Here is a 12,327-nt window from a genome sequence, read left to right on the forward strand (position 1 = left end):
CGCAAGCAGTAAACTGCGCCGCACACAGAAACAGCATTGGATTGTGGGTAAAATAATATCTTGTGTTTCCTGAATTAGTTATGGCAACAGTAGCAGAAGGTTAACGTTTATAGAAATAACGTTTTTTTTTTCTTCTTTAGTTTAGAAGTTCAATTATATGTCAATTCGCATGAGACCGCATCTTGTGTAGAACTACAGGTTGACAGCTTGAAAAGTTATAACGGTAGCCAGCAATGAGTTTGAACGAACACTCTTTGCAAGCTCTGTCATGGAGAAAACTTTACTTGAGTCGAGCAAAGCTGAAGGCTACGAGCAGAACTTCAGCTCTCCTGTCGGGTTTCGCGATGGTGAGTACTGGACTCAGAGTTTGGAGAGGATTCTGGCAACTTTGCCAAAATTGAGTTATATGACGCACAATTTCTTGACACATGACACCTACCGGCCTATTTGACTATCTAATAATGTAGCGTTCGTAACCGAGTGGGAAGGTAGTAATTACCAGTTGTAAATACCAATTCAAATGCTTTGAACTTGTTGAGAAACGCCGATTGGCTAATGTAATGGCCAACAAGCCGTGTCAACCATAAACTGAAAGTGGGCTCACAGCTATCATGTCTATAAACAAATTATAGTGTTCAAAAACCATCATTAATAGATTCGTTTTTATAAATAATATTTTGTTGTTAAATATATCTGCTGAAAATGTTATCGAGGTCATTCCCTTAGTACGTGAAGTCAGAGGTCAGCATGTGGGAGAAGTCGGAGCTCAGGGATGATGTCTCATTCAAATCAACTGGGAACTTGGAATTCTCAGACTACAGTGCATTCAAGAAAAAGCCATTTGATGGACCTGAATGATTTGATCTTGTTTTTAGCATTCAGGGCTTTAACCACCCGATTTGTCATGGCCATTATAAACTGGGTGGTTCGAGTGCTGAATGCTGATTGGCTAACAGCCGTGGTATATCAGACCGTATACAACGGGTATGACAACATTTATTTTTACTGCTCTAATTACATTGGTAACCAGTTTATAATAGTAATAAGGCACCTCGGGGGTGTGTGATATGTGGCCAATATACCACGACTAAGGGTTGTATCCAGATACTCCGCGTTGCATCATGCTTAAGAACAGACATGGTATATTTAAGCAATAAGGCACAAGGGTTGTGGTATATGGCCAATATACCACGGTTAAGGGCTGTTCTTATGTACGACGGGAAGCAGAGTGCCTGGATACAACCCTTAACAATGGCGTATTGGCCATAAATCACAAACCCCAGAGGTGCCTGTTGCTATTATAAACAGGATACCAACATAAATATAATAGTAAACAACTAGTTTTGCTTCATACCTGTGGTATATTTTCTGATTTACACATGGCTGGAATGTTGTTTCAGGATCCAGGACCCAAGCTACCTGGTTTATAATGCTGGATAAACCACAACTTTTTGATTGAAAATAACTGGTGGACAGATTTAACGATACAATTAAACATTTAAAATAAATCTGTATGAAACCGGATACATTGCAATTTGTGACGCATAGATTTGGGGCATAGTTGAATGCATTGAAATGTCTCTGCAAGTTTAAACCTCTATGCAAGGCCAGATACAAAGTAAGGATGCCATTAGTGAGTCAGAGTTCTATCTAAACCTTCACCTACCACAAATTAACTACAGAATATCCTACCGTACCATACAAGCCAATAACATTTAATCTGACAGTCACTCACCCAACAGACAGTTAGACCCAGTACAATTGTCACCTGGCCACAGGGGTTAGGCTACATCTTTCTGTACAGCCGGCACCCAACAGAGAAAAACATGGAATTGTCACTTGCAGTGGTTGAGCTATAAAATAGATAATTGTCTCTGTTCAAATTGTTCTGAATCAGATCCTGGTCGTTGCTCTCTCGGTCAGTGTTTCGTGTTAAAATGCCTCTCTGTATTTCAGGTGGCTATGGTGGAGGTGCAGCTGGAGCCAGATCATGTGTATCCCCCAGGGCTGCTGATAGCCTTCAGCGCCTGCACCACTGTCCTAGTGGCAGTGCACCTCTTCGCCCTGATGATCAGCACCTGTATCCTGCCAAACCTGGAGGCCGTCAGCAACGTTCACAACTTGAACTCGGTCAACGAGTCACCCCATGAGCGCATGCACCGCCACATTGAGCTGGCCTGGGCCTTCTCCACTGTTATTGGTACCCTGCTCTTCCTGACCGAGGTGGTTCTGCTGTGCTGGGTCAAGTTCCTGCCCCTCAGGCGCCCAACTGATAATGGCACCATCAGTTCTGGTGAGGCGGCAGCCATTGCCTCCACCTCCATCATGGTGCCATTTGGATTGGTGTTTATCGTCTTCGCTGTGCACTTCTACCGCTCTCTGGTCAGTCACAAAACTGATCGTCAGTTTCAGGAGCTGGAGGAGCTGTCCAATATCACCCGGCTGCAGAACCAGCTGGACCACAGGGCAGAGACGACCAGTCTGCAGCCCTCCTCTGTCCACTTCCCCTAACGGGAATTAGACAGCTGTAAGAAATCTATAATGAAGCTTTTTTTTTTTTTTTTTTATCTATTTGCATGAGCACCATGAGAAAGGATACTTTATATAGTAATATATCATTTATACAGATGTTTTGTATTGGGATTTGGACTGCTCTAGGCCTTTTCTATTTGCTAAAATGGTTGTGGAAAGGTCAGGACAATTTGCTTTGTATTGTTCATTCGATTGGACTCAAGCAACTTTTTTTATTTTATTACTTTGCTGCATGTCTATTGTCGTCCTTATGTGTTCAGAAACAGATCTGAATGTGAGTGTGACATTTGTAGTTGAATATTTTTGGATATCTTCATTAAATAGATGATATTTGTATTTATATCACAAAGTTTTGTCTATGGCGGCTGGGGAACACTAAAAGTGTGGGATGAACATTTTGTGAAGTAGCTAGAATTATTAATTTACAAATGATAACCGGCCAATTTCCATGAAAGTGAAACTCCCCAGGAGAGTATAACATGTAATAACTGCTATAATAGTTATGGTGCAAGCGAAGTGCAGAATTTCAGATATTTTTTAGTCAGGTGACCTTAATCTGTCCATCAGGGTTGGAATATTTATATTTAAACTTTTTAAACTCAACATTATTGATAATTAAAGATATGCTCTGGTGGTTTTTTGATAAGTTAATGCATTTTAAGCACACTCCTCATACTGTTGTTACATGGTAGGTGAACTCTTATAGTGTGGTTGTGAAAATATTAGGCTGAAATATTGTCCTCAACATAATGTACTTCCTTTTAACAATACTGTAAAGCACTGATTGTTTTGCATGTATGTGAAGTCACAAGTAGCTACTTCTAAATTCATTTAAATGGAGGCAAAACTTCAGATCTTTATCGTCAACCTTTGAATGTGATCCAAGTGCACATATTACTTTAATAAAATAATGGCATGATTATTTGTGTTTTTTTTTAAATTATTTTATGCGTCAGTATATTGGATGATGGTTGACGCCTTTTTTAAAACATCCCCTTTAAATGCCATTTGATGTTTTTAAGATGTTCTGTTTGAGGGCTTATTAAGCCCCACTTAATTATGTTTACTCTGACTATACTGCCTTGTGTCTGTTGCCAAATCCAAGGGGTTGAATAGTTTTATAGTCGTATACTGTAAATCTGTTACAATGTGCTGAGTCTCCCCAAAGGTAAGTGAATTGGATTGAGAAAACCTCTTTATTAGGCAATCATTAACATTTCTGAAATACATTATACATATTTTGTATGTCATATCTGATTACATTCATTGTCATTAGATGGACTGGAGTCAAAGTGCAATTGTTATTATGCATAACAACCCTAGGCTTATGGAAGAATGAATTCTACAAGCTAATCCAGATTTATGTTGCTTCATTTAATCATGTTTTTTAAAAGTTTTCATTACATCAATGAGATGTACTATGTGAATTACTGTTTGAGTCAACCTTCTCTTTTGTATAAATTAAAAGATTTGGATACATCCAAATGAAAAATACAATGGAACCTTCAATTATTATACAATGGTACCTTCAACTTCTTCCTCATGCATCCTTAACTTTCTAAGACCAACTGTCCCCATTTGTGGTTCTATAACTTGAGGGCGTTGTTCATTTCTATTAAAGAAACACATTTTGACAATATGTCAAGAATTAGCAGGAAGGAACAACAAAGGAAGTCAGTTAGCAGAAGGGTAAAATGCAGAAACAATATTATAAGAGGACTCGTAGGGAGAAGTAGTCTCATCATCTGTGTTTTCCCTGAGTAGGGCTAGAGTATTGTCTGTATCAGGAGCTCACGGTGGTGGATAGCATTATCTCTTGGGTCACAGAAGGGCACAGAATCCGTTCCTCTTTGCCTTTCTGGATTTCCTTGTTTGCTGCAAGGGCTTGTTTGGTAGCCTCTCTGAATATGTCCTCCACGTTCTCCTTGTATTTGGCTGAACACTCCAAGTAGAGCTCAGCTTTGATCTTCTTTTTGGTCTCTTCACCCTGCTCAGATTATGAAAAAAGTTGTGATATTCCTAATTGAGAGGCCAAAAAAACATAAACCTTGTCCTACTACTCTGAGGTAACTCTTCCTGTTGGGTGTTTTTAGAAAAAAAAAACCTGAAGGCACAGTGATGCAGAAACATTGGTGTTTTTTGAACCAGTAAATAACAGGGAGGTTATAATAATGGAGTCTGCAACTCTCTGTTTTTATAGCTTACAGTTTATTCTCTGTTAGTCAGCACCTCTACACTAAATAATGTTCTCTGGGTGTGCGCCAGCTCATGCTGTTTATAAGAAAAATATTGTAAGACAAAAGTTCCCTCTCTGACATGAACTAGTTCTGTTGTCAAAAAGCAATTGGCAGATATATAAATTAAGTCCATTAGAAATTGAATTACCACTCACAAATGTGGGGATTCGCCTTGTAATTACTCTCACAAACATAACATCATCAATGCTCTTGATGTTTTTGTTCAAACACTTCTGATCAGTCTCCCATTCCAATCGCACAACCCTAATTCAACCACTTGTATTGCATTTTCAATAAACCCAATACTAATTACTTATTATTATGTAAGTGGCATGGCAAATGTACATTGAATGTATATAAGTTATACATACATAATGTATGGCTATGTATGAAATCTACCTGGATGTATGTGATGGGGTTTTGGCCTGAGGACCACAGTTTCCTTGCCAAGGCCTTTGTCTTTCCGCAGATCTGTTTTGCATCCTACCAGGATAATGGGCACACCATGGCAGAAGTGATGCACCTCGGGGTACCACTGAAATATATGTAAACAGAGTTAGATATTATAAACATTCTACGTCATGCATTCTTGTGAGAGTGACTGCATCTACTGTGCAAAAAGAATTCACCATGAACCTGATAAATACTTGCTTGAGCAAGTATTCAAATATATTTCTGGTACTGACATATCTTCATATACATACTTGTATATCATATTCATGTATGATACTGACATCTTCAGCGACATTCATTCTGTTGTAAATGTCATAAAACTTTATATGGCATGTATGTTAATAAGGTTTCTTCCTCGTTCTGGGGATTTAAACCGACAAACAAGCAGTAAAGTATGAAGAGAAGACAGTGCAGTACCTTTATTAGGACATTGTCATAACTTGAGGGGCAAATTACATCATAGCAGATCAATACCAGGTTGGCATTCGGATAGGACACGGGCCGTAATCGGTCATAGTCCTCTCGACCTGAAATACACAGAAACAGATGGATGTGCATTTTTAGTCTGCCATGAAGTCCTGTATTTATTTATTTTTATTTCAGATATGATAGCTAAAAAGGTTGAAATTAACTTTGCTCTTTTCGTCATTTTCTGTGGATATATACATATTATTTTTGTCACATACAGTCAAGCACTTCTCACTATAATTTGCTTACATGCAGAGTAAAAATAGTGCTGAAAAACGAATAAAAATAGATAAAAAGAGAAAAGAGAAGAGAGAAGCAAAAAAGAGAAGAGAAGCAGCCAGATGATGAGCTGGCTTTGTCAATTGTCTTACCTCTGGAAAGTCTTTTTTTAGTGTAAACCATGAGGAGGGAGGTTTTCCCACATCCACCATCACCTACTATCACAACCTTCAACTACTCTCGCCGCCTGGTATGCCCACTGCTCATGCCTGACACGTTCTGTGGCATGCCTCTTTCTGAGAGCTAGATGAAAATGTGGCAAAGAGCCTCCTCTTGTTGAAGAAGATTTGGAGATCTGGATAATGGCCGCAGACACTTGAGATAAGAATAAATGACAACAAACCCTGAGTGAGAAAACTAGCTTAACGTAGTGTGAATAGCTCCTCTTGGTTGAGTACTTACCCCTCCCACGACAGAAAAGTAGGACCTCCCCTTTTCTCTGCCCCACCCCACCCATTTATTAATGAATGGGCACATCACCAATGCCTTATCCAGGAATAGGGTTGGGTAGGTTACTTTCTAAATGTAATCCGTTACAGTTACTAGTTACCTGTCCATCATTTTTATCAGTAACGTAACTTTTGGATTACCCAAACTCAGTAATGTAATCTGATTGCATTCAGTTACTTTTCGATTGCTTTCCCCTTAAGAGGCATTAGAAGAAGACCAAATGTATTACCAATTGAACGACATCTATTGCAGGATAAATCAATGTTAAAGATTACATAGCTGGCCATATATGGATATTACATTTTACTTAATGGGTTGGTTATGTAGGCTTTTTCTAACCCATCACTTTCTACTACATATAATAATACAATTATATCTTTACATTAAAAATAATTCCAGTCACTCTGTTTTGGTAAAAAGCTGAGGGATGTGTCTGGAGAAGTTAACCACTCTCAATGTCACACCCTAATCTGTTTCACCTGTCTTTGTGATTGTCTCCACCTCACTCCAGGTGTCACCCATCTTCCCCATTATCTCCAGTGTATTAATACCTGTGTTCTCTGTTTGTCTGTTGCCAGTTTGTTTTGTTTCATCAAGCCTACCAGCGTTTTTCCCTCTGCTCCTGTCTCTCGATTGTTCCAGTTTCCTAGTTTTCCCAGTGTTGACCATTCTGCCTGCCCTGACCCTGCCTGCCGTCCTTTACCTTTGCCCCACCTATCTGGATTACTGACCTCTGCCTGCCCTGACCCTGGCCCTGTCTGCCGTCCTGTACCTTTGCCACACCTATCTGGATTACTAACCTCTGCCTGCCCGGACCCTGACCCTGCTTGCCGTCCTGTACCTTTGCCCCACCTATCTGGATTACAGACCTCTGCTTGCCCTTGACCTGTTTCTTGCCTCCCCCTGTTCAATTAATAAACTGTTGTTCCTTCGATGTTGTGGGTCTTACATGAGGCGTGATAGTACGAACTGGCCATGACTGAGCAGTGGACTCTGACCAGCTGCGCAACACCATCTCCAAAGGAGCCACCATTGGTAGGCATGAGGAATTGCTTCGTGGCCTATTGGAGGGGGTCCACACCTTTGCCGAACACCATGACCGGGCGTTGGACATCTTGCTGGAGCAATTCCGCTGGTTGGCTGGGAGGCAGCCTACTGTGATGGTAACCTCACAGCCCCTCAGTAGCTCGGCTGTTAGCAGCGCCGCCTCACCGGCCCCTCCGCTTTCCCGGGAGCCCCGCTTACCTCCCCAGAATGCTTCAATGGAGAGCCGGGCACCTGTCGGGCATTTCTAGCTCAGTGTGGCCTCATCTTCGAGATTCAGCCCACCTCCTTCCCCTCGGACCGCTCTAAGATAGCGTACCTTATCACGCTGATGTCCGGGAGGGCGCTCGCCTGAGCTACAGCTGTATGGGAGCAATAGCCGGCCATATGCGTAAGTCTGGGGGAGTTCGTGGGAGAGGTTAAGAAGGTGTTTGAAGCCCCATTTTCTCGAAGAGAGGCTGCCCGGAAGCTACTCCAGCTTCGGCAGGACTCCCGAAGTGTGGCAGACTATGCAATGGATTTCCGCACGTTGGCTGCTGAGTGCCTGGAACCAGGAAGCGCTGTTCGACATGTTTCTACATGGAGTCTCGGAGGAGGTCAAGGGTGATCTTGCAGCCCGGGAATTACCAATGGATATCGATTCCCTCATCACCTTGACCATCAGGATCTATGGGCGACTACGGGAACAACGGAGAGAGAGGAGATTAGATTTGGCTCGCCCGTACAAGGATTCCACCTCGCCTCCGAAGCCTCCCAGAAGTCCCCGACGGCCCCATTGCGGAAAGAACCAGAGGCTACCAGAGGTTCCCCGAGAGTCGCCGAAGACAGCCGAGTCACCGTTTCATGAGCCTATGCAACTAGGCAGAGCTGGGTTGTTTCCAGCAGAACAGCTACACAGGCTCAACACTAAGAGTTGCCTGAATTGCGGCACTCGTGGTCATTTTGTGTCCTCTTGTTCGTTAAAAGACCAGGCTCAGCTTTAGGAGCGAGTACTCTGGTGGGCCATATTGAGAACTTTTCTGCTTCCCTTAATCGCACTCCATTTCATTCCATTCTGCTCTGGGGAAACCAGTCGAAATCTCTCCGGGTCCTCGTCGACTCTGGGGCCGATGAGAGCTTTTTGTACACTACCCTGGCGTCCGAGCTGGATATCCCCACTCAGCCCCTCTCCATTCCCATGGACGTTAGAGCGCTGGATGGGTGCTCTATTGGTCGGGTCACCCACAATACCACTCCCATCAACCTACGACTGTCAGGGAACCACAGCAAGACTATTACATTTCTGCTCATTAAGACTCCTCAGATTTCTGTGGTATTGGGATTCTCCTGGCTCCAGCGACTTAATCCTCTCATTAACTGGTCTACTGGGGCCATCATAGGCTGGAACCCGTTCTGCCACGCCCATTGCCTGAAGTCAGCATAACCTGCCCCGGGACGTCTTCCTGGGGGCTCGGAAGTTGCCCCGGGCAACCACAATTCCCGTGGAGTACCAGGACCTTCAGGAGGTGTTTAACAAGGCCCGGGCCACTTCGCTTCCACCGCACAGACCATATGACTGCGGGATTGACCTTCTGCCCAGCTCTACTCCGCCCCGGGGATGACTATACTCTCTATCGCGACCAGAGACCAAGGCTATGGAGACCTACATTGGGTACTCCCTAGCTGCAGGATTTATCCGTCCTTCTTCCTCTCTGCCGGCGCAGGGCTCTTCTGTGTGGAGAAGAAGCACAAGACCCTGTGCCTGTGCATCGACTGCTGGGGACTCAATGACATAATGGTGAAGAACCGCTACCTGCTACCACTCATCTCCTCGGCCTTCGAGCCGCTCCAGGGGGCCAACATGTTTTCCAAGCTAGATCTACGGAACTCCTAACACCTGCTGCCGATAGGAGAGGGGGATGAGTGGAAGACCGCATTCAACACGACCAGCGGCGACTACGGGTATTTTTGCCATGCCATTTGGCCTTACCAACGCCCCTGCTGTGTTCCAGTCTCTGGAAAGTGATGTTCTCTGCGACATGTTGAACCAGTTCGTCTTCGTCTACATTGATGACATCCTCGTCTTTTCCGTCTCCCACAAAAAACACGTGCTCCACGTTCGACAGGTTCTTCAACGCCTCCTGGAGAATATTTTGTTTGTAAAAGCAGAGAAGTGTGAGTTTCATCGCTCCACCATCCCCTTTCTGGGTTACATAATCTCTGCTGGGAGTGGCCAAATGGATCCCGGGAAGGTGAGAAAGGTGGTGGATTGGCCCCAGTCTACGTCCAAGGTGCAGCTGCAACATTTCTCCAAGTTCTCCAACTTGTATCACCACTTTATCTGGGATTACAGCACACTTGCTTCCCCCCTGTCAGCACTCACCTCTCCCAAGGTTCCGTTCACGTGGTCCCCTGCTGCTGACCGGGAGTTCTGGGACCTCAAACATTGCTTCGCCACTGCTCCCATCTTGGTTCATCCTGACCATTCCCGTCAGTTTGTGGTGGAGGCAGATGCTTCTGATGTAGGAGTGGGGGCGGTCCTGTCCCAGCGTTCTACCCTGGACCTTAAGCTACAGTGGCTTGCGAAAGTATTCACCCCCCTTGGCATTTTTTTGTGGGGTTTGTATCATTTGATATACACAACATGCCTACAATTTTGAAGATGCAAAAATATTTTTTATTGTGAAACAAACAAGAAATAAGACAAAAAAAACAGAATACTTGAGCATGCATATCTATTCAAATGTTAGTCTCATCTGACCAGAATACTTTCTTCCATATGTTTGAGGAGTCTCCCACATGCCTTTTGGCGAACACCAAACATGTTTGATTATTTTTTTCTGGCCACTCTTCCGTAAAGCCCAGCTGTGTGGAGTGTACGGCTTAAAGTGGTCCCATGGACAGATACTCCAATCTCCGCCGTGGAGCTTTGCAGCTCATTCAGGGTTATCTTTGGTCTCTTTGTTGCCTCTCTGATTAATGCCCTCCTTGCCTACTCTGTGAGTTTTGGTGGGCGGCCCTCTCATGTCAGGTTTGTTGTGGTGCCATATTCGTTCAGTTTTTTAATAATAGATTTAATGGAAAAGTACTCTGATCTGTACTTTTCCACAACTTTGTCCCTGACCTGTTTGGAGAGCTCCTTGGTCTTCATGGTGCCGCTTGCTTGGTGCTGCCCCTTGCTTCGTGGTGTTGCAGACTCTGGGGACTTTCAGAACAGGTGTATATATACTGAGATCATGCACGGTTTGTGCGCAGAACATGACTCCTCGGCAAGCTCGTCTTCTTCAACCATTGCCTGTTCCTCACCATCCCTGGTCTCACATATTACTGGACTTTGTCACGAGTCTTCCCCCGTCTGATGGCAACACCCCCATCCTGACAGTGGTCGACCTGTTTTCCAAGGCCGCCAACTTCATCCCTCTCCCCAAGCTACCCTCGGCCAAAGAGACGGCCCAGTCGTGCAGCACGTCTTCTGGATCCATGGACTCCCGGTGGACATGGTCTCTGATTGGGGTCCTCAGTTCTTGTCCCGGGTTTGGAAGGCGTTCTGCATGCTCATTGGTTCATCGGCCAGGCTGTTCTCCAGATTCCACCCCCAGTCCAATGGCCAGTCACAGCGAGCCAACCAAGACTTGGAGACGACCCTTTGCAGCCTGGTCTCTGCCAACCCCACCACCTGGAGTCCGCTCTTCCCTGAGTAAGAGGAAGATGTTGGCGTACCTTCGGCCCAGATGTTTGTCCTCCGCTGAAGAACACCTCCAGGTATCAACGACAAGCAGACCGCCACCGGACCCCGGCTCCCCGGTATCGTCTTGGGCAGATGGTGTGGCTGTCAACCTGGGATCTGCCCCTCCAGGTGTAGTCTTGCAAACTGTCCCCTTGCAAACTGTTTCATGTGTATAAAATCAAACCCATGTCTCACAGCCCTTTGTCTCCTGTTTCCAGACCCACCTCTCTTCCCCGGCTCATCGATGGGCAACCGGCGTATACGGTGAGGCGTCTCCTGAAGGTTCGACCTCGGGGCAGGGTATTCCAGTACCTGGTTGACTGGGATTGGTTATGGCCCGGAGGAGAGGTGCTGGGTCCCCGCTAGGGACAACCTGGACCCAGACCTCATCTCTGAGTTCCAATGCAGGCACCCTGGTCAGCCAGGTGTGCGCCCAGGTAGGATGCCAGGTGGTGTACCTAGAGGGGAGGGTACTGTCACACCCTGATCTGTTTCACCTGTCTTTGCGATTGTCTCCATCTCCCTCCAGGTGCCGCTCATCTTCCCCATTATCCCCAGTGTTTTTATACCTGTGTTCTCTGTTTGTCTGTTGCCAATTCGTTTTGTTTTGTCAAGCCTACCAGCATTTTTCCCTCTGCTCCTGTCTCTCAATTGTTCCAGTTTCCTTGTTTTCCCGGTGTTGACCATTCTGCCTGCCCTGAACCTGAACCTGAGCCTGCCTGCCGTCCTGTACCTTGTTCCACCTATCTGGATTACTGCCATCTGCCTGCCCTTGACCTGTCTGTTGCCTGCCTCTGTTCGATTAATAAACTGTTGTTCCTTCGATGTTGTCTGCATCCGGGTCTTACCTGACGCGTGATACTCAGATTAATAGACAGAGTTATGGATGCAAGGACTGACCATCCATGATATCAAAATGATTGTTTTAACCATGTTATGAGGATATACAGTGTTTGTTTACATTGACAATGTTTACAAACATTGGAGAAAAATAAGCTTGTCTTCGATGGGGTCTCATGGAGTGTGACAGTTGAACTAAGCTCATGAGGCATTTATATACTTCAAGAATCAATGGATATATGGATGTCGCAACTACAGACTTAAGTATATCAAAAGTGTGTGAGTTTTTCCATTAGACCTTGGATTTTTTTTATAAGC

At 44.6% G+C, this 12,327-nt stretch overlaps 1 protein-coding gene and 1 pseudogene across 1 annotated transcript; one reads left to right on the forward strand and one right to left on the reverse strand.

Moving 5' to 3' along the window:
• LOC110525563 (calcium release-activated calcium channel protein 1) lies at positions 1-2,557 on the forward strand. Its single transcript, XM_021605779.2, has 2 exons — positions 1-347; positions 1,957-2,557. Exons 1-2 carry the CDS (start codon positions 234-236, stop codon positions 2,509-2,511), a joined length of 669 nt encoding a protein of 222 aa, XP_021461454.1. The 5' UTR covers positions 1-233; the 3' UTR covers positions 2,512-2,557.
• A 1,498-nt stretch (positions 2,558-4,055) lies between these two features.
• Positions 4,056-6,324, reverse strand: LOC110525564 (annotated as a pseudogene).
• Positions 6,325-12,327: the final 6,003 nt, after the last annotated feature.

Source organism: Oncorhynchus mykiss, chromosome 6 (assembly GCF_013265735.2).
Source record: "Oncorhynchus mykiss isolate Arlee chromosome 6, USDA_OmykA_1.1, whole genome shotgun sequence".
Lineage (NCBI taxonomy): Eukaryota > Metazoa > Chordata > Actinopteri > Salmoniformes > Salmonidae > Oncorhynchus > Oncorhynchus mykiss.